Here is a 22,934-nt window from a genome sequence, read left to right on the forward strand (position 1 = left end):
AGACACTCCTCAGGTAACACTCTTTCTACAGTCAATAACCCTTTTTCTTTGTTTTCCTGACATTTGTACTTGTGTGTTCAGGTGTGTGTCTGAGTGTCATTGTGTTCCAAACACAGTGTTTTGGTTTCAACAGGTCTGTCAAGTTTTTAGGTCAAGATGAAAGTATTGTTATGATGTCACTGAATGTTTTGTCCTCTTCAGTTGCAGGTGAAATGCAGTTTATTTATTTTATTTACTTATCCAGGTAAGTTAGTGAAGAACACATTCTTAACTGACTTACCTTGGGAGCCCAGAGTTGATGTTAATGTGATGTCTGTTTTAGGAGTTTGTGGAGGAGCAACATAATGTTGCAGATGTGCCCCAGCTGCGGTGAGTTTGCTTTCATGTGTTCATCTATAGTAAAAACATTTGCTTTGAAATAATCTGCCCCTATATTGTAGTTATACAGATGTAGGACCTTAATAACCTTTTACTGCAGTGGGCTTAATCAGGGTCACACACAGTGTTTCTTTGTAGTCTTAAACAAATCTACTTTGAAACAAAAGTACACACCTCACACACATGGATATGGTCTTAAAAAAGAAGACACCTTTAGCATTTCAGATATAGAGTTGAAACACTTTATATACACTACCGGTCAAAAGTTTTCAAACACCTACTCATTCAAGGGTTTTTCTTTATTTTTACTATTTTCTACGTTGTAGAATAATAGTGAAGACATCAAAACTATGAAAGAACACATATGGAATCATGTAGTAACCAAAGAAATGTTAAACAAATCAAAATATATTTTATGTTTAAGATTCTTCAATTAGCCACCCTTTGACTTGATAACAGGTTTGCACACTTTTGGCATAGGAATATTAGTTCTTATGTGGATTATAATTTACATTTTTGTAGGGGTTGATATATTTATCAGTAGGGCAAATCAAGTCTGACATTTCCAAGTGGAAATTACAAACTTTAAAAGCCTTTTTAAAACTAAAATACACTACAAGTTTCTCAGCGACAAACGAGTGATCAAATTAAGATCCTACATTGGTATGGTTTTTCTGAATCCTGTAGTTGTAACATAAAAGGATATCTTAATCTCATGGCATTAATGTATGCTTAAGCTTCTTATGTTGCACATTTGTTACTAAACATTTGTATTTACAGGAGTTACTTTGGAAACCAAGCGATGGAGGTGAGAGAAAGTGTGAATTTAACACCTTTTGTATTTCATTTGATGTACATTTCTGTACTATTTCTAAATGTACTGTCTTGTTCTCACAGCCTCTGACATCCTCAGACAGTACCTCCCTTAATTACCTCACCCACGCTGGGAGGATGGTGTTGAGTGGCCTGTCCGAGCTCAACCAGCAGGTAACCATTCACATAATTGTACAGTATTCATCAGACCAGATATATAGTTCCCACTGGGCACAGACGTCATTTCAGCATGTAGTTTTTAGTTACATTTGGTTGAGTTGTCAACGAATATGAATTCAATGTGAAATCAATGAAACAAATGTACCATGTCATTGGACTTAGGTTAAAAGTTGGGTGAAAAAAAATACTTTTTTCAATTCCAATCAGTTTTCCATGTTGATTCAACATCATCACATTACATTGTTGTTGAAATGACAAGGAAACAACGTTGATTCAACCAGTCTGCCCAGTGGCTGACATTTAGGAAATAGTGATTCATAAGGTTTAGTTGAAAAGTTACAATGTCTTACAAGCCAAACAATCAGAGGCCCTCTGAATTACAGACCTGAATCTTTGAGTTTATGATCCAAGTTCTAAGGAATTTTATGACTGTGTTGTTTTGAGGATGTGAGGCAGTTTCAGCAGGCCTACGTGGTTGGACTCCATCTTCAACCTCGATGAGTCCATCTATAAAAGCCCAGTGAGGCTCTCGTGGCAGGTGATGGTGATCCTAGAAATGCAGGTTGACTTCCTCCTGTCCAGCCTGGATTAAGGGTCCCAAACTGAGGATCTGAGGATCTCAAACACAAAATAAAGTATTTTGCATTTAAACATTATCTGTCCATCTGAAACTAATTTTACATTATGTCAAAACAAATCAAATCAAATTGTATTGGTCACAAACACATGTTTGATGTTAATGCAGATGTTAATGCGAGTGTAGCGAAATGCTTGCGCTTCTAGTTCCGACCGTGCAGTAATATCTAACAAGTAATCTAACAATTTCAAAACAACTACCGTATACACACACGAGTGTAGTTTGGAGGGTACTATAGTGTTAAGTGCTGAGCTGTAATCGATGAACAGCATTCTTACATAGGTATTCCTCTTGTCCAGATGGGTTAGGGCAGTGTGCAGTGTGAATGCAATTGCGTCGTCTGTGGACCTATTGAGGAGGTTAACTTATTGGAGTGGGTCTAAGGTGTCAGGTAGGAGGTGATATGATCCTTGACTAGTCTCTCGAAGCACTTCATGATGACGGAAGTGAGTGCTACGGCGTGATAGTCGTTCAGCTCAGTTACATTAGCTTTCTTGGGAACAGGAAAAATGGTGGCCCTCTTGAAGGATGTGGGAACAGCCGACTGGAATAGGGATTGATTGAATATGTCCGTAAACACACCAGCCAGCTGGTCTGCGCATGCCCTGAGGACGCGGCTAGGGATGCCGTCTGGGCCAGCAGCCTTGCGAGGGTTAACCTCTCTTGGGTACGTGAGACGTTAGCGTCCCACCTCTTCAACAGCCAGTGAAACTGCTGGGCGCCAAATTCAAATACAGAAATTCTCAGTGTAAAAATTCAGAAAACAAAACATATTTTACATAGGTTTAAAGATGAATTTCTTGTCACGCCCTGACCTTAGTTCCTTGTTTATGTCTCTATTTTGGTTTGGTCAGGGCGTGAGTTTGGGGTGGGCATTCTATGTTTTTTTCTTTATTTTGTATTTCTATGTTTTTGGCCTGGTATGGTTCCCAATCAGAGGCAACTGTCAATCGTTGTCTCTGATTGAGAACCATACTTAGGTAGCCTGTTTTCCCACTGTTAGTTGTGGGTGGTTATTTTCTGTTTAGTGTTGGTTGCACCTTGCAGAACTGTTTCGGCTATTATTTTTGTTATTTTGTATTCAGTGTTCATTCAGTTAAGCTATTAAAGATGAACACGTACCCCGCTGCATTTTGGTCTGACGATTCCTCTTCTTCTTCCGATGAATGCCGTGACACTTCTTGTGAATCCAACCACGGTGTCAGATTTAAAAAATGCTTTACGGCGAAAGCATACCTTACGATTATTTGAGAACATAGCCCACTAGACAAATCATTACAAACAGTAACCAGCCAAGTAGAAGAGTTACACAAGTCAGAAATAGAGATAAAATTAATCCCTTACCTTTGATGATCTTCATATGCTTGCACTCAGCAGACATTTATTTACTCAATAAATGTTCCTTTTGTTCGATAAAGTCTCTTTGTATCCAAAAACCTCAGTTTTGTTCGCGCGTTTTCTTCAGTAATCTACAGGCTCAAACGCAGTCAAAACAGGCAGACAAAAAAATCTAAATTGTATCCGTAAAGTTCATAGAAACATGTCAAACGATGATTATATTCAATCCTCAGGTTGTTTTTAGCCTAGAGACCCCAACTGATGTATATAACCATCTTAAAGTGATCTATTTCGGTTTAGAGACAAGCATAATGAAACCTCTAACACAATAAATTCATTTGACTTGGTAAAATCTGTTTTTTGGACCTTACTTGCTTATCACTTTTTCCATGTGGTTTCTTTCCTCACTGACTCCATGACATGATGAGCGCTTCATTTTGTGTATGGTTTCCTTGAAACGAGGGTGGCTCAACTTACCCCTTTGGCTCAAACTACCCCACTCTCCCCTATGCAGATTTTAAATAAATATGGGGTTCAAATCATCATTGGTCATCTGAGTTTTGATACAAGCCTCTGCTCTGATTCAAACAAGAGATATTAAATGATCATCATATCTAATGGATGATCATCATATCAAATGGAAGAATAATTCTGTCCTACCTGGTACGAGATGAGTAGGGGTCCCACCACACAAGAAGTAGATTATTTTAGGACTTTTATTGTAGGCTTCTATAATATCAATACAGTTGTCTAGATAATAGTACTGATTGTATATTCATCAGATTTGAAAGAAGGAACATTAATTTCTGGTCATCAACAAGAGCCAGTAAGTAACCCTCCTCCAAGTGCAATAAGCCATCTAGCCCATTAGAGGAGAGCATTGATTTATTTTTCACAGTTATGGCTACGAACAGGATAACCTGTTACATTAATGACATGTTCTGTAACTGGAATGACAAGTTCATCAATGTCAAGAACAATGTCTGCTTATCTAGTCTCACAATGCAAACAGGTGATGCATGCTCGCCTTATTTCCTGAGGCCGTTTTCTGTGGAATGTCTGGGGTGCTGTCTTTCTGACACTTCCTGTTTCCTTCTGTGCATAAAACGTTGTGGTCTGAAGTTGAACAAAACAGATGACTCATAACAAGCCATCAAGACTTAAGATATATATACACTATATTTTGGCCCGTAAATCCTGTAATTGCAGATTTTCACTTTTAAATGGTGTACATCTAAGACAGTTATAGGAGACATATAGCTTGCAAAGGGGTAGGGAACACCATTAGAGTTTACTTGCTTTGTGATTCTATTTCTCCTGTGGAAAGTGTTATGGTTCATGGCCAATTATTGCCTCATTCTTCTCCCATTGCACACCATCCACTAAGTGCTACTGCTGAAATACTACAAACTTATTTATAAGATGTTGTTTACACATACTCTTGCACTGATATCCCCCCAACCCCATCATGCGATCTTAACACACTCATAAAATAGCAAATAGAATCTTTGTAGTCAATAGCAAAGCTTTTTCTGGTTCTGACCTTAACTCCTAAAATGGTCCGTCTGTGAAACAGCACCGTTAAAAATATATGGCAAATAGAAATCAAACTGGATGGACATCAGAAATAGATGAGAGAGGTTGAGGAAGGACAGGACTAAAATCAAACAAAATATAACTATTGTAAAGTAGTATATAGTAGGTATAACCTGGAAGTAGAGGCCTAAGTGTTGTTGTTCACTAGTTTACTCCAATTAGGGGAGGGGTGGAAATATAGTAATTAAGGAAATATATATATTTTTAAATATATATGCATGTATTATTCTTTTATTTAACTAGTTAAGTCAAGTTCAATTAAGAACAAATTCTTATTTACAGTGACAGCCTACCTGGGAACAGTGTGTTAACTGCCTTATTCAGGGGGAGAACGACAGATTTTTACCTTGTAAGCTCCATCCCACCAAAACAGCCGGATATTTCAGGCAGTCTTTTCAGTTACTGGCCGAACGCTCTAACCACTAGGTTACCTGCCGTCCCCGAGCTGATATATATAAATATATATTTACCAAAAAATATATGGGGGATTGGAAACGATAAAAAAAATTACATTGACGGAAGATACAATCTATCTACAATCTTTAAGCTGATCTACCCCCTAAACAAAATAAAACCTTTTATTTTTAAATGGTCCATCTGCAGTGTTTCCAGAAAGCTCAGAGGAATATTAATGTTGTGGAATTATCACTGATTGATTGAAAACTTTAAGAAATATATAAAGACCATCCAATCATCACATTCAATGCAAAGACTGTACAGCAGGACTTTAATTCAGACATGTATTAGAAATGAAATGCCATTAGCTGGTCTCAGAAACTCTTTGTAACAAGCAGAACAGTCAGTGATCAGACAGATACTAAGACTGCATGCTTAGATGTGGACCAGACACTAATTGAGGTGGTTGTCTGTTGGTCCTAGATAGCCACTTTTAATTTGAATAGTACTTAAATGAGGTTAGCAACTGCTGTGACTGAACAGGCAGACTGTTGTCCTATTAAAGTCCATTAGTTTCCCCGGAAACTGAATATCTTAGAACAGGAGGACAAATCAATTGAAAGTAGACCACAGATTCTTATCATGCTGGAAGCAGGGAGTCCTGACAAAGAAGCATATTATATACAGAGCAGGTTATGTATATAATTATCTCTTTGGAGAATTTCATAGGTGATTTTTGTAAAATGTAAGCTTTTTCCCCCGTATATCATATTTGAATGGACTTTACTTAGCTCCAACAGCATTGGACTGAAATGCATCTAGGCAGAGGTAGAGGTAATATCGTGAGATACTGAAATGTGACTGCATATCATGCACATTCATACTGTGATAATGACAAATACACAGTCCTCATGCAGATGGCTTATGTTGTACAGCAAGGATCATGATTCCATGTCCTCATAAAGATCCCAAAATAAATCAATATCTACATCATCAACTGACACTGAATCAGTGTCCCCATTTAAGCTATCAAAATGATATCTCCTGGTATTTTCATTGGGCTAACTGAATTCTGAATTCTTTAATAGGATTGCAAAAGTTTTTCATTTTTCCAGGACTGTTTGGAATTCCAAGGCCTCTGCAGATCTTGGTGAGATTAGGCCAGAGAGGGACACCAGGGGGTGTAGAGGTTGGTCAGTAGGTCTTGGTCAGAGTAGTGGTTGAAGACATGCCGAATGCGCCCGAGGGATTTGGGAGTCAGGTGTTTCTCTACGAGCTTCAGCAGGATGTCCCTACAATCCGTCAGAAGATCTGTCATGACAGCCTTATCAAATGTGAACTCCACCTGGGCCAAATAGACAGAGAATAAGATATTAGTGACAGCACAGTAGTAATTACAACACAGTTATTAGAACACCTGTACCAGGTGCTAGTTTATGGTATTGGCTTCAGGATAGAGACTATTGTAAGTGGGGCATTGTTGTTTCCTATTAAAGTCCCCTTAGGATTCTGTCCAGATAGTTTGACATTTTAGTAGGTATGATCAATGACTGTAGGGTGATGTCAGTAGGTTATATCATGCAGGCTTTAGGTTGTTGGCATCATGCAGAGTTCAAATGAGGCTCTGAAGAGTTCTACATGTAAAGTTACCTCCTGGAAGCTGATTGCCGTCATGACCCCCTGGTGCAGTTTCTTCTTGAAGTCCTGTGCCAGGTTGAGCTCCTCTTTACTGAAGCGATTGTGCCGAAAGAGAACAGCTACATTTTCCACCAGGGGAAAATGATCTGTTACAGGTAGAGGTTTGTAACTCTTTGTTATTGGTCAAATAACTAATTTACCTCCAGGTGATGTCACCAGGCAGGTCAAAACTCCATCCCACCAAAACAGCCGAAATGTCAGGCATTCTTTTCAAATACCTCTTACAGTAAAAGGGCATAATCATAATTTCCACAATTTCAGATTATATTTCCAACCTCATAGTGTGGAAATATACATAAAACACAGGAAATGCACGTTTTTGACTGGACTAGGTATTACGTTTTAGGGAAGGGCCAAATGCAGACAGTGTCGAAGTAACAAAAGTCTATTACTAGAACAGGGGGCAGGCAAAACAACAGGTCAAGGGCAGGCAGAGGTCAGTAATCCAGAGCAGAGTCCAAAAGGTACAGAACGGCAGGCAGTCTCAGGGTCAGGGCAGGCAGAGGTCAAATAATCCAGTGTGATGGGACAAGGTACAGGACGGCAGGCAGGCTCAGGGTCAAGGCAGGCAGAAAGGTCAAAACCGGGAAAACTAGAAAACAGGAGCTAGAAACAGATAGGAGCAAGGGGAAAATGCTGGTAGGCTTGACGAACAAAACTAACTGGCCACAGACAAACATAGAACACAGGTATAAATACACAGGGGATAATGAGGGGAGATGGGAGACACCTGGTGGGTGGTGGAGACTAGCACAAAGACAGGTGAAACAGATCTGGGTGAGACACAAGGCCTTCATAGGAGCACTTGGCACAGTTAACCTTTACTATTCACATTGAGGATCCGGGAACTCACACTGCGGTAGTATTGTTTGAAGTTGAGTTATGACCTTGGATGACCAAGATTATTGCTCTCCTGAGTGTGAGGGTCAAGAGGAAACACCCAAAGGAAATAAAGGCATAAATCTTCCCCTATGCTGGCAAGTCTGTGTCAGTAGAGGCTGTTGTTGGTCATTGGAGCAGTGTGGGGTTTCATTTAGACACATTCAGGGTCGGAGGTCAATATCGAGTATATGCTGGTCTTGGAGACAAGTTTAATGTGGCTACCATTTTCATACACCTCCTCTTGCACCACTCTCTTTACCTTGCACTGACATCCACTCTTTCTAGAAGAGATTCTCTCCTACTTCCAAAGTAGATAATACAGCAACAATGGAGGAATGTAGACCTTTTGGGATTTAAAAAAAATGACTGTGTATTATCTCAACTAAAATTAAGTTCAAATTTCCATCATTTTGGCCTATGACCTTATTCCTGATGACATCTTCTCTCTAGAATCTTCTGAATAGCTCATCATGTAGCATTGCACAGCACATAAAGTACAGTAATTGTAGGGGTTAACATCGCTTCACTCAAAGTCCAGTGGCACAAATGGATAAAAGTGGAGACAGTGATTTAATTGGTCCTGTAATCTGTTTGATCTTCTATTCCTCAAGGGATGTTTTCAATGGAACACTCTGTGACTCAGAGTGACATTCTGCATGGTTGTTCAGATACCAACAGGAAGTATGTTAAACATGTCACATCACCCAGCCTTTGGAGTTAGTTGGTTCTGATAGCCTGAAGAGAAAAAATCTTTGTACAGTAGAGGAAGTCTAAGACACACTGCAGCTGCCAGTTTACCTTAAATGCACTGACTCTGTCATAGGTGTGTTAAACATAGTCTATGGTAAAATGGTAATTTACCAACTGCATGGATTATGAAGACCCACTCTGCAACCAGTCATCTCCGTGTTCATTCAATAATCTGTGTGAGAATGAGAGGGGATTCAGACTATGCGTATTATCACCAACCACAACTAGGACTTTCATGTTGACCACATGAGTTAGAAACCTTGATCAACCAGACACTTGAGTTAATTAAGTAGGTCAGAGACTGTATGTGGGAAATCACACTGGACACTCGCTTGCGTATCCCTTCAAGTTTGCATGTCTAATGGTTACGCTTCTGGGTTTGCAAATAATGTCAATTTTCCGGACCCATCAGTAACTGCCTGTTTTGCAAGGCAAAGGTTATAGATACCGCATCAATTTATTTGCTCCTCTTCTGATTTGAATAGAGCCTGATAAAATAAGTATTACTTCCTGTGTGAAACAGCCATAAGGAGGAGTCATTAAAATGAAATAGAAGAAGTTGGCTACCAGTGCCCTGTATGCAGTAACTGTCTTTCCATGGCTCAAAATGTCTTGGCCTCAAACATTCAGATGACACACTCCTTCAAACAGTGAAGGTCAAATTTCCTGGTGGGTCAATGTAAGCTAAAGCTAACAGAGCTAATAGTTAGCTGTCCGAGAAGCTCAAACACAAAGGCTGACAATTTCAATTTGCAACATGACCTTCTGTGTTGGAATCCTTCCGGAGAAACTTGTTTCCAAGTGTTCGAAGTAGAAATCAAATCTTACACAAAATATATTGGACAATTAAATGTGTAGTAACGCCAAAAACAACAAGCAGTCAATTATTCCTCGACTGCTAGACATGGACATGGGAGATGTTTGGCTGCTTTGATTGGCTGATGCCTAATGATTTTCAACATCAAGTGACTGGTTTAGGCATAGGGTTAGCCAATAGCACATGGGTAGACCATACTTCAGGTCTCAAGAAGGCAGCAATGCTAACTCATTATTTTGCTATACATACTGTATCTATTATCTTGGGTGAGATCATGCCTATGGACACCCAGTTGCATTGTCAATGTTTGGATAAACCTCAAATGTGTAAACAAGTCCATATTTTCGAGCTCATCCCCTTTGAACTATCTCTTCTTCATATTCAAACCTACAAAGGCTGATTACCTGTGATATCTGCCACAATCCCCACCCCTTTACACAGGATGTTTTGATACAGATTAAGGATCTTCATTTGAATTTGAATTATGTTTTAGTCCCATGCGTGGAGGTTGAACGCTTTGACACAATGAATGTGAAAGTGAGAGTGGTTCAGTGAGTGGGCTTGGCCTAGAAAGAACGTTCCTTTTCAGAACCATGGAGAGCGCATTATGCATGGTGGCGCAGCCCCTTTTCCAACTCCGGGATAGAGACATATGTATTTGCTAAACTGCTCTACTCCAACTGCTCTCTAAACCATAGTTCATAGTTCACAATGTTATAAACTCCCAAATCATCCCCAAAATGCAATTTAATTGATGTCACTGTTGAGTGTTTTTTAATCAGTTTGATAAACATGTTCATCCCATTGTGACATTGCCAACCATGACGTATGGAATAATTTGACGTATTAATGGTTCCCTATAAAACCCTTTAATTCTAAGAAAGTGTCATATGGTCTTGAACTCGGTCAAAACACTACAGTATGAAGGGTGATAATGAGTAAGCCTACGTTCAGTAGTTTTTTTAAAGCGACCACGCTGAGATTGCTCCGCGAGCGGCCGCTTCTGTGTGCAGCTGGCCTGGTGATCGCGACGGGTTCGGCAGTTTACTTTTATAACAAGTATTACCGCGTCGGTGAGGATGAACCGGTCACCGTGGAGATCGTGGACCGTGTTGTTACGGTTGAGGAGGGTACATTTACAGATTTAACAATGTCTAAATAGCAATACTGACTGTATATAGGTGTCGAAAAAAGGAGGAAGGGAAGCGCTGCTAAGGTACACAATAGTAGGTTTTGGTAGACAGAAGGGGCTCTTTGGTAAAAGTGGTAAATTGGCCCCCAAAAGGAAAAGAGGACCAAGGCACTCTTCATATAATTCATTAAAATGCCTTTATTTGTATGGAATGTTCAATGGAAAGTTTTTAAACATTGTTTCCATTGAACATGCCATACAAATGAAGGCATTTTAATTAATGATATGAAGAGGTCCGTGGTCCTCCTTACTTTTTGGCATGCTGTATATAGTCCGGACTGAAACTATATTCAGGAGTCGTCTAAAATGGCACCCTATACCCTATACCCAATTTTTTTTTTACCAGGACCATTGGTTATATTGTCAAAACGCTCTGGTTAATAGTAGTGCACTAAATAGGGAATAGGGTGCCATTTAGGACTTATTTGATGACATGATGATGGCTAGTAATTCCACTATTAACAACAACAAACGAACATGCTCCTCTGAAACCAAACCTTTTCTTGAGGTTTAATTGAACATATTGGTACATTATGCAGACACGTAAATACAATGTGATATCATACAATATAAACACAATTCAATTATAAGATCAGCCTAACTACAAGGACAGATGTTTGGTGTCGTGTAGTATTTCTTCAACTTAGAGAAAATAATCCTTTATTGTTTATTCATAAAGATCATGATCCCACCCTGGACCAGGAGGACCCAGTCCTTGTTCAGGTAAGAATAGTGTAGGCCTATCAATAGTCTGGGTACCGGTCTGTTTCTGCTCTCTTGCCAATTCCATTGTGGCAAAATGATATTTGCATGACAATCCCATAAGGAGTTGTCAGAGAGCTGAAACCCGCCTGGCACCCAGGCTATAACAATACTGCTTCATTATCAGGACTGGTTCAATAACAATCTGACATTCAAACTGTAATTTTACTGACTCGAAAATGGATCCTGATGTATTCCTTAGTTTGTGGATGAGGAGGTAGGACAGCGGCCCTGTCAGGCTTTAGTCCCTTGGTCTGGACCTCTGTGGGTTCCCAGCTCAGTAAGTCCAACAGTACTGATACTTTCTTGTCTTCTCTCTGGTCTTATGACTGTTTTATGTAGCTTAACACAAACATGACGTTTTCTGAAGAATAATATGGAAATACATTTCTGTGAACATTTCCATATCTTTTACAAATGCAGCCGACTTATTACCTTACCCTTGCTGGGAGGATGTTAGTGAGAGAGCTGGCCGTGTTAAAGACACAGGTAACCATGCAGATTATTGGACAAAGCTCATCTTATCTAATTGGCAGGATTACCTTCAGTATCAACTATAGTAGTGAAATACTTTGTTGTCCGTTCCCTCATTTTCTCACAGATTTTCATGATGGATCAGCCTATTTTCACTTGTTTCACTCCTGCTATGCGGATGGTATGGGAGGAACAGTCCATTCTGATACTCTCTGGTCTTTAGGGGGCTTAAACATAACGTTCTCTGAAGAAGAAAAAAACGTATGGAAATACATTTCTATTAACATATTCCCTTTTGTTATAGCCTGTCAAACTGCAGCCAAGGTATTACCTTACCCATGCTGGGAACATGCTGGTGAGAGAGCTGTCAGTATTAAATACACAGGTAACCATGCCGATTACTAACCAAATGCTCATGTGATCTAATAGTGAAAATTACCTTCAGTATCCACTATGGTAGATTAATACTTTGACGTCTTTAAAGCTGTTTCTTATTTTCTCACAGATTTTCATGATGGAGCAGCCTACTTTCATCTGTTTCACTCCTGTAGGGAGGATGGTATGGGAGGAACTGTCTTCTCAAACTGAACAGGTAGCCATTCATATGCAGATATTTCAGATGTTTCCTTAACCTTTGAACACAGACATGTGTAGTTCAACTGCCAATTCTTTTAGAATCTATAATGCAGTGGCCTCCTCTTGTGATCCTCCATATACCAGTCTGTCACTCCTGTAGGCTACCAGTCTATCATTCAAACTGACTCTTAAATTGATCCTGTCTTGTTCCTTATTATGTGGATGAGGAGGTTGGGTAGCGGCCCTGTCTGGCTTTAATCCCTTGGTCTGTTTATTATTAATCACAGAGAAAGCTCTACAGTTAGGGGATGTCTTTGTTTTGCAGCCAAATAGTGAAGACTCTGGTTTTCCCTATGAGAAGATGCAGCTGGTTGGGAACTGGGGTTCGTTTCATTTCCATACCTGGATAATCCGTTATGGACGAGTGCAGGTACTTCAGACATATTCTTAACATTTATGAACACACCTATGTGTTTTTGCTCCCATTTGTCTCTGGGTTTTCTTTTGTATGTCTGGTCCTAATTGAAACCTAGGGGAAAGTTGTTGACAAACAGCATGTGGGCTCTATATCACTGCCAGTGGTGATAGTCCAAACTGAAATCGCCTGCCAAATGATATAGAAATCTACAGCTAAAATATACAGAGAGGTGTGCAGACTGAAAACGTTTTTCTTTATAGCAAAATGAAGAGGACATGCATCACCTGTGCATTGTGAGGGGAGTGGAGAAACAGCTGTGGTGGAGCAGAGTCATTCAGGATAGAATCCTGGACCCATGGGTGAGAGATTCTCAACTGATCTTTCATCTCAAATGCACCTGATTTGTGTCAAATGACACACAAAATATAGAGCTACTTATATTACCTGAATGCAATGTAATTTTCCCCTGTGTCTCTTTGAAAGGGTATTGTCCAGGTGGTCCTCACCAACAAGGAGGTCACTGGTATTAAGGTACAGTCAAACACTTTCATTAACAAAAAATGGAAAGTGGCAACTGTCCATTTACCTATTTAAATAAATGTTGACAAAATGAAATGATACATTTGAATTTCTATCGTCATTTTTAGTTCCTTGGTAGAAGGATCCATGGACTCAGGTCTTGCCTCGTCAAGAGGAGGTCAGAGTTCACCTATTATGAGGACGCCCAGGTATGCCTCGTTGTTTCTCTGTGGTAGGATTTATTTCAGTGTTTGGTTGAGGGGTTTTCAACATTGTGGTTGGGCTGACGGTGTTGTTTGTTAAACAGCAGGTGGATATCTCCACCACAGTGGAGGGGTTCCAGGAGAGGGGGGAGGACATGATGGTGTATCAGTTCTCTACCTCTGAAATTATCACCACCCCTCATGAGCCGTCCTCTGGCTCCTCTCACCAGTTCCCTCAGGATTCTCCACCTCCCCCTCCGCCTCCCCCGTTCCCTTCCGATTCCCCTCCACCTTACCACTTCACCCAGGACCAGGCCCAGACCCCTGACAGCACTCCTCAGGTAACACTCTTTCTACAGTCAATAACCCTTTTTCTTTGTTTTCCTGACATTTGTACATGTGTCTGAGTGTCATTGTGTTCCAAACACAGTGTTTTGGTTTCAACAGGTCTGTCAAGTTTTTAGGTCAAGATGTATTGTTATGATGTCACTGAATGTTTTGTCCTCTTCAGTTGCAGGTGAAATGCAGTTTATTTATTTGATTTACTTATCCAGGTAAGTTAGTGAAGAACACATTCTTAACTGACTTACCTTGGGAGCCCAGAGTTGATGTTAATGTGATGTCTGTTTTAGGAGTTTGTGGAGGAGCAACATAATGTTGCAGATGTGCCCCAGCTGCGGTGAGTTTGCTTTCATGTGTTCATCTATAGTAAAAACATTTGCTTTGAAATAATCTGCCCCTATATTGTAGTTATACAGATGTAGGAAACTTAATAACCTTTTACTGCAGTGGGCTTAATCAGGGTCACACACAGTGTTTCTTGGTAGTCTTAAACAAATCTACTTTGAAACAAAAGTATACACCTCTCGCACATGGATTTGGTCTTAAAAAAGAAGACACCTTTAGCATTTCAGATATAGAGTCGAAACACTTTATATACACTACCGGTCAAAAAATTTCAAACACCTACTCATTCAAGGGTTTTTCTTTATTTTTACTATTTTCTATGTTGTTGGATAACAGTGAAGACATCAAAACTATGAAAGAACACATATGTAATCATGTAGTAACCAAAGAAATGTTAAACAAATCAAAATATATTTTATGTTTAAGATTCTTCAAATAGCCACCCTTTGCCTTGATAACAGGTTTGCACACTTTTGGCACACTTTTGGCATAGGAAATATTAGTTATTATGTGGATTATAATTTACATTTTTGTAGGGGTTGATAGATTTTTCGTTAGGGCAAATCAAGTCTGACATTTCCAAGGGGAAATGACAAACTTTAAAAGCCTTTTTAAAACTAAATACACTACAAGTTTCTCAGCGACAAACGAGTGATCAAATTAAGATCCTACATTGGTATGGTTTTTCTGAATCCTGCAGTTGTAACATAAAAGGATATCTTAATCTCATGGCATTAATGTATGCTTAAGCTTCTTATGTTGCACATTTGTTACTAAACATTTGTATTTACAGGAGTTACTTTGGAAACCAAGGGACAACCAACTTCTCTCTGAGGCTGGCTGGTATCCGACGTGCTATGGAGGTGAGAAAGTGTGAATTTACCGCCTTTTGTATTTCATTTGATGTACATTTATGTACTATTTCTAAATGTACTGTCCTGTTCTCACAGGCTCTGACATCCTCAGACAGTACCTCCCTTAATTACCTCACCCACGCTGGGAGGATGGTGTTGAGTGGCCTGTCCGAGCTCAACCAGCAGGTAACCGTTCACATAATTGTACAGTATTCATCAGACCAGATATATAGTTCCCACTGGGCACAGACGTCATTTCAGCGTGTAGTTTTTAGTTACATTTGGTTGAGTTGTCAACGAATGTGAATTCAATGTGAAATCAATAAAACAAATGTACCGTGTCATTGGACTTAGGTTAAAAGTTGGGTGAAAAAAATACTTTTTTCAATTCCAATCAGTTTTCCATGTTGATTCAACATCATCACATTACATTTTTTGTTGTTGAAATGACAAGGAAACAACGTTGATTCAACCAGTCTTTGCACAGTGGCTGACATTTAGGAAACAGTGATTCATAAGGTTTAATTGAAAAGTTCCAATGTCTTACAAGCCAAACAATCAGAGGCCCTCTGAATTACAGACCTGAATCTTTGAGTTTATGATCCAAGTTCTAAGGAATTTTATGATTGTGTTGTTTTGAGGATGTGAGGCTGTTTCAGCAGGCCTACGTGGTTGGACTCCATCTTCAACCTCGATGAGTCCATCTATAAAAGCCCAGCGAGGCTCTCGTGGCAGGTGATGGTGAATCTAGAAATGCAGGTTAACTTCCTCCTGTCCAGCCTGGATTAAGGGTCCCAAACTGAGTTGAGGATCCCAAACACAAAATAAAGTATTTTGCATTTAAACATCTGTCCATCTGAAACTAATTTTACATCATGTCAAAACAAATCAAATCAAATTGTTTTGGTCACAAACACATGTTTAGCAGATGTTAATGCGAGTGTAGCGAAATGCTTGCGCTTCTAGTTCCGACCGTGCAGTAATATCTAACAAGTAATCTAACCATTTCAAAACAACTACCTTATACACACACAAGTGTAGTTTGGAGGGTACTATGGTGTTAAATGCTGAGCTGTAATCGATGAACAGCATTCTTACATAGGTATTCCTCTTGTCCAGATGGGTTAGGGCAGTGTGTAGTGTGATTGCAATTGCGTCGTCTGTGGACCTATTGGGGCGGTTAACTTATTGGAGTGGGTCTAAGGTGTCAGGTAGGGTGGAGGTGATATGATCCTTGACTAGTCTCTCGAAGCACTTCATGATGACAGAAGTGAGTGCTACGGAGCGATAGTCGTTTAGCTCAGTTACATTAGCTTTCTTGGGAACAGGAAAAATGGTGGCCCTCTTGAAGCATGTGGGAACAGCCGACTGGAATAGGGATTGATTGAATATGTCCGTAAACACACCAGCCAGCTGGTCTGCGCATGCTCTGAGGACGCGGCTAGGGATGCCTTCTGGGCCAGCATCCTTGCGAGGGTTAAAACGTTTAAATGTTTTACTCAAGTTGACTCCGGTGAAGGAGAGCCCGCAGGTTCTGGTAGTGGGCCGTGTCAATGGCACTGTATTGTCCTCAAAGTGAGCAAAGAAGTTGTTTAGTTTGTCTGGGAGCAAGACGTCGGTGTCCGCGACGGGGCTGGTTTTCGTTTTGTAATCCGTGATTGACTGTAGACCCTGCCACATACGTCTCATGTCTGAGCCATTGAATTGCGACTACTTTGTCTCTATACTGACGCTTAGCTTGTTTGATTGCCTTGCGTAGGGAATAGCTACACTGTTTGTATTCGGTCATGTTTCCAGGCGCCTTGCCATGATTAAAAGCAGTGGTTTGCGCTTTCAGTTTTGCGCGAATGCTGCCATCAATCCACGGTTTCTGGTTGGGTAAGGTTTTAATAGTCATCGTCGGTACATCACCGACGCACTTGCTAATAAACTCGCTCACCAAATCAGCGTATACATCAATGTTGTTGTCTGATGCTATCCGGAACACATCCCAGTCCACGTGATCGAAGCAATGTTGAAGCGTGGAATCAGATTGATCGGACCAGTGTTGAACAGATGTGAGCATGGGCGTTTCCTGTTTTAGTTTCTGTCTATACGCTGGGAGGAACAAAATGGAGTCGTGGTCAGAATTGCCGAAAGGAGGGCGAGGGAGGGCTTTGTATGCGTCGCGGAATTTATAGTAGCAATGATCCAGAATGCTGCCAGCCCGGGTCGCGCATTCGATATGCTGATAAAATTTAGGGAGCCATGTTTTCAGATTAGCTTTGTTAAAATCCCCAGCTACAATAAATGCAGCCTCGGGATATGTGGTTTCCAGTTTACGTAGAGTCCAATGAAGTTCTTTCAGGGCCGTCGAGGTGTCTGCTTGGGGGGGATATACACGGCTGTGATTTATAATCAAAGAGAATTCTTTTGGTAGATAATGAGGTCGGCATTTGATTGTAATGAATTCTAGGTCAGGTTTGAGTTCCTGTATGTTGTTATGATCACACCACGACTCCTTAATCATAAAGCATACACCCCCGCCCTTCTTCTTACCAGAGAGATGTTTGTTTCTGTCGGCGTGATGCGTGAAGAAACCGGGTGGCTGTACCGACTCTGATAACCTATCCCGAGAGTGCCATGTTTCTGTGAAATAGAGAATGTTACAATCTCTGATGTATCTCTGGTAGGCAACCCTTGCTCGAATTTCGTCTACCTTGTTGTCAAGAGACTGGACATTGGCGAGTAGTATACTCGGGAGCGGTGAGCGATGTGCCCATCTACGGAGCCTGACCAGAAGACCGCTCCCTCTGCCCCTTCTTTGGCTTTGTTGTTTTGGGTCGCCTACTGGGATCCGATCCATTGTCCTAGGTGGTGGTCCAAACAGAGGATCCGCTTCGGGAAAGTCGTATTCCTGGTCGTAATGTTTGTAAGTTGACGTTGCTCTTATATCCAATAGTTCTTCTGTATGTAATAATGTGTCTGTTTTTTATGACTGTTCATGTTTTCTTTCTGCGTGCCTTTTGATGTGTGTATTTCTGTAATTCAAGGCTCATCTGTGTGTAAAAGAGACATTGGCCTCAGTATGACTCCCTGATGACATAAAAGTTAATAAATCTAAGGCTCCGAATCAATAGATGTTTAACTTTACCCAGAGGCCAAATCTGAAGGGACTATGTCACGAACCGGCTCAAAGCCCGTAAAAAAAGGGAGACAAGCACAAAGAGAGAATATGGCAGACAGAGTGGGAGGGTTGTCACAACTAGTACAGAAAACATACAGATTACATCACATACATAGTTATATATGAACTGACTCAATCAATGTGCACGTTTATCAAGAAGTCACAAGATCAGAAACCCGGTCATCTGAAGGTACTTGATGTCTACTATAAGACTAAAGGACATTAGGTAACACTACTTTTCAGACAAGGCCTGAAAGCTATGTCATAAAGCTTTCTTTGTTATAATCATGACAAAACATTTTGTGACTTGAAGGATATTATTTGAGAGAACAGTTTCCTTCACTTTGCAAGGAGCAAATATTTTAGGCAAGCAGCAAATATTTTTCAGTGTGGACTTTGGGAGAAATAAGGTGAAGAAATGTCAGATCATTTGTATGCTAGTGATATTTTTCTTAACTCTGGAGACAGTCTGCCAGAGTCAACAAGAAACACCTAAATACTGCACAGAATTGGTAGTTTTGTACACAGTTCACTTAGAGAAAAAGTGCTATCTAGACCCTAAAAGGGTTCTTCGGCTGTCCCCATACGAGAACCCTTTGAATAAAACTTTTGGCTCCAGGTAGAACCTTTTTGGGTTCCATGTTCTCCCTGGAACCAAAAAGGGTTCTTCAAAAGGTTCTCGTATGGGGACAGCCACAGATCTCTTTTGGAACCCTTTCTTCTAAGAGTGTAGGCTACACACCTCAAACATTGTTTTTAAATGATTACAAGAAAAGAGATTTGAGAACACAATACACTGTGATCCAATATTATTTTTAGACATGTTCATTCACATCATCAGGCATGTTTTATAGATTGTCCTGTGGCTAGAAAATGTTTTTGTTCATCTGGTGCCATCAAGAAAAAGTAGTACAGCTAAACAGCACAACTACAATGGTATACTGCAGCATTTTAATTATGTAGATTAAGAAGATTACTTGATTGTCACAGAGAAACAAGAGAAATACAGTGAGCTCCAAAAGTATTTGGACAATGACAATTGTTGTGTTATTTTGGCTCTATACTCCAGCAATTTGAAATTAAATAATGACTATGAGGTTAAAGTGCAGACTGTCAGCTTTAATTTGAGAGTATTTTCATCCATATCGGTCGAACCATTACAAAATTACAGCACTTTTTGTACATAGTCCCCCCATTATAGGGGACCAAAAGTATTTGGACAAATTCACTTACTTCAGAAAGTATTCAACCCCTTTATTTTTTCCACATTTTGTTGTGTTGCAGCCTGAATTTGTAATGGTTTAAATGTAGATTTTTGTGTCACTGGCCTACACACAATACTCCATAAGGTCAAAGTGGAATTATGTTTATAGAAATGTTTTCAAATTAATAAAAAAAATGAAAAAGCTGAAATGTCTTGAGTCAATAAGTATTCAACCACTTTCTTATGGCAAGCCTAAATAAGTTCAGGGGTAAACATTTGCTTAAGAAGTGTCATGGAAATTTAGTACTGAGAGAGATTTGGTCATTTCTTCAAACAATCATCTTTATTTAATATTGATTAATTATTGCAATAATGAGGCTGGTCGAACCCCCACCCTTGAGTGTTGGACCAAGTAACCTAACCTTTACACAAATGCAGAGCACTATATATAGCAGATACTAACAATGCTCAGTCATGGTTGGTTCAACCCCCCTCATGCAGACCAAGGAGCATCATAAGCCACTCTGGGTTCATCTTGTCGTTATCTGCACGTGGGTTGTTGTCTTAACCCCATCCTGGCTTAGTTTCCCAGATGCAAGGATGATTTTGAGACAATGAGGGATTTTTCTGCTCCTAAGCGATCTCTAGTAAAACAGATTCCTGTCTATGTAATGCAGTCTTTAACTCATTTGTCAGCTCAAGCCATCTCCAGTGACCATACGCCCAGATTAGCTGCAGGGAACTAGAGTGGAGACCATAAAAACACAGACACTAACAGGACATAAATATCGTCCTATTTTTTAAGTATTAATTGCTAACTATTAATATCAAAGGTAGGTAAATCAGGTAAATGTGTAATTTGTCTATCACAGAAGTTCCATGTGTGCAATAATGGTGTTTAACATGATTTTTCAATGATTACCTCATCTCTGTACCCTACACATACAATTATCAAATCAAATGTTATTTGTCACATGCGCCGAATACAACAACCTTACAGTGAAATGCTTACTTAAAAGCCCTTAACCAACAATGCAGTTCAAGAAATAAAGTTGATCAAATATTTACTAAATAAACTAACTAAAATCAAATCAATCAAAAAGTAACACAAGAAATGTACATAACAATAACGAGGCTATATACAGGGGGAACCGACACCGAGTCAATGTGCGGGATAGTCAAGGTAATTTGTAAAGTGACTATGCATAGATAATAAACAGCGAGTAGCAACAGTGTAAAAACAAGGTGCGGGGTGGGGGGGATCTTGGTGGCCATTTGATTAGTTATTCAGCAGTCTTATGGCTTGGGGCTAGAAGCTGTTAAGAAGCCTTTTGGTCCTAGACTTGGCGCTCCGGCACTGCTTGCCATGCGGTACCAGAGAGAAAAGTCTATGACTGGGCCTTTCTCTGACACCGCCTAATTTATAGGTCCTGGATGTCAGGAACCTTGGCCCCAGTGATGTACTGGGCCATGTAGCGCCTTACGGTTAGATGCAGAGCAATCGCCATACCAGGCTGTGATGCAACCGGTCAGGATGCTCTCGATGGCGCAGCTCTAGACCTTTTTGAAGATCTGGGGACGCATGTCAAATATTTTCAGTCTCTTGAGGGGGAAAACGTGTTGTCGTGCCCTCTTTTTTTTTATTTATTTTTTTACCTTTATTTAACTAGGCAAGTCAGTTAAGAACAAATTCTTATTTTCAATGACGGCCTAGGAACAGTGGGTTAACTGCCTGTTCAGGGGCAGAACGACAGATTTGTACCTTGTCAGCTCGGGGATTTGAACTTGCAACCTTTCGGTTACTAGTCCAACGCTCTAACCACTAGGCTACCCTGCCGCCTGGGTCTTCACATCTGTCTTGGTGTGTTTGGATCATGTTGGTGATGTGGACACAGAGGAACTTGAAACTCTCGACCCGCTCCACTTCAGTCTTGTCGATGTTAATAGGGGCCTGTTCTGCCCGCCATTCCTGTAGTCCACGATCAGCTCCTTTGTCTTACTCACATTGAGAGAGAAGTTGTTGTTCTGGTACCACACTCCCAGGTCTCTGACCTCTGACCTCCTCCCTATTATCTATAAGGTCCCTCAGTTGAGCAGTGAACTTCAAACACAGATTAGACCACAAAGACCAGGGAGGTTTTCCAATGCCTCGCAAAAAGGGCACCTATTGGTAGATGGGTAAAAAAAAGCAGAAATTGAATATCCCTTTGAGCATTGTGAAGTTATTAATTACACTTTGGCTGGTATACCAATACACCCAGTGACTACTAATTAATCGTGAATAATGATGAGTGAGAAAGTTACAGACACACAAATATCATACCCGCAAGACATGCTAACCTCCCACCATTACAATAACAGGGGAGGTTAGCATTTCTGGGGTGTATGATATTTCTCACTCATCATTATTCACGATTCATTCAGAATTATCCATAATCACGGTAGCATCCACATTAATGTAGAAGTGTTTAGAAACATTATATTCTTATCTACAATAAAAGTGACTGCAAAATGACACAATACATTATTTACCATTCATTTCTATTGGGCACAAAATAATCTGAAACACAACCAAAACAAATAGCAAATGCATCCAACAACTTTGTAGTCACAAGCTTGCTGTAGTCATTACTGTGCTATCAATATGGGACCAAATACCTTTTACTACTTTAATACACATATAAGTGAATTGTCCCAATACTTTTGGTCCCCTAAAATGGGGGACTATATACAAAAAGGGCTGTAATTTCTAAAGGGTTAACCCAATATGGATGATAATACCCTCAAATTGAAGCTGACAGTCTGCCCTTTAACCTCATAGTCTATGTATCATTTAAATCCAAAGTCCTGGAGTACAGAGCCAAGACAACAACACATTTGTGGCTGTCCCAATACTATTGAAGCTCACTGTATGTGCATGCATTTTATCTTTATGAATACAATACAGTAGTTATCTTCAATGGGTTTGGCCATTGATCTTTTGGCTAAAAGATAAGTCATCATTATCTCTGAGTGCTCTGTCACGTTGCTGTTACAAATATTTCAAATGTCTGAAGTAAAATATAAAGTAATTTTCTTGGAAATATAAAAACAACCACATCAGCGAATTCAAGGTGCTATTAGAAACAACATTGAGTCCCATTAAATCTCTCACGTTGTCTCCTTGTGTACGATCCGAACATGTTCAAATCAATTTAAATGTAATGTGTAGACAAAAGGGGAACAAGCAATGCACAAGAGGAACACAATTATTTTCTCCTCTTCGTTATCAAATTATGCTATTCTCTGTGCTGTAGCCCCTTGGGAGAACATTAACATGCAGCCTAAGAGCCATGGAGGGAATTAAGCATTTAACTCCTTCACGGGGATTAGTTTAATTAAGATTTTGAAGTGA

At 40.0% G+C, this 22,934-nt stretch overlaps 1 protein-coding gene and 1 pseudogene across 3 annotated transcripts; one reads left to right on the forward strand and one right to left on the reverse strand.

Annotated features, from left to right (window-relative positions):
* Positions 1–1,279: 1,279 nt before the first annotated feature.
* Positions 1,280–19,686, forward strand: LOC129819794 (uncharacterized). Of its 3 annotated transcripts, none has more exons than XM_055876383.1 (13): positions 1,280–1,365; positions 11,357–11,400; positions 12,218–12,298; positions 12,419–12,505; positions 12,815–12,919; positions 13,168–13,266; positions 13,391–13,438; positions 13,555–13,635; positions 13,734–13,970; positions 14,262–14,308; positions 15,110–15,179; positions 15,267–15,356; positions 15,812–19,686. In XM_055876383.1, exons 3-13 carry the CDS (start codon positions 12,263–12,265, stop codon positions 15,866–15,868), a joined length of 957 nt encoding a protein of 318 aa, XP_055732358.1. In that variant the 5' UTR covers positions 1,280–1,365; positions 11,357–11,400; positions 12,218–12,262; the 3' UTR covers positions 15,869–19,686. The 3 variants fall into 3 exon arrangements, with proteins under 3 accessions (XP_055732358.1, XP_055732359.1, XP_055732357.1); XM_055876384.1 differs by having other exon boundaries at positions 15,833–19,686; XM_055876382.1 differs by having other exon boundaries at positions 15,267–19,686.
* LOC129819468 (tumor necrosis factor alpha-induced protein 8-like protein 2) lies at positions 6,392–8,190 on the reverse strand (annotated as a pseudogene).
* Positions 19,687–22,934: the final 3,248 nt, after the last annotated feature.

The sequence above is a fragment of the Salvelinus fontinalis genome, chromosome 22 (assembly GCF_029448725.1).
Source record: "Salvelinus fontinalis isolate EN_2023a chromosome 22, ASM2944872v1, whole genome shotgun sequence".
Taxonomy (NCBI): domain Eukaryota; kingdom Metazoa; phylum Chordata; class Actinopteri; order Salmoniformes; family Salmonidae; genus Salvelinus; species Salvelinus fontinalis.

Coding starts and splice junctions, on each gene's coding strand:
- LOC129819794 (XM_055876382.1), top strand. CDS start 12,263: ATGCTGGTGAGAGAGCTGTCAGTATTAAATACACAG. Junction 12,920..13,167: donor TCCGTTATGGACGAGTGCAG/GTACTTCAGACA, acceptor TTTTCTTTATAG/CAAAATGAAGAGGACATGCA. Junction 13,971..14,261: donor CCCCTGACAGCACTCCTCAG/GTAACACTCTTT, acceptor TGTCTGTTTTAG/GAGTTTGTGGAGGAGCAACA.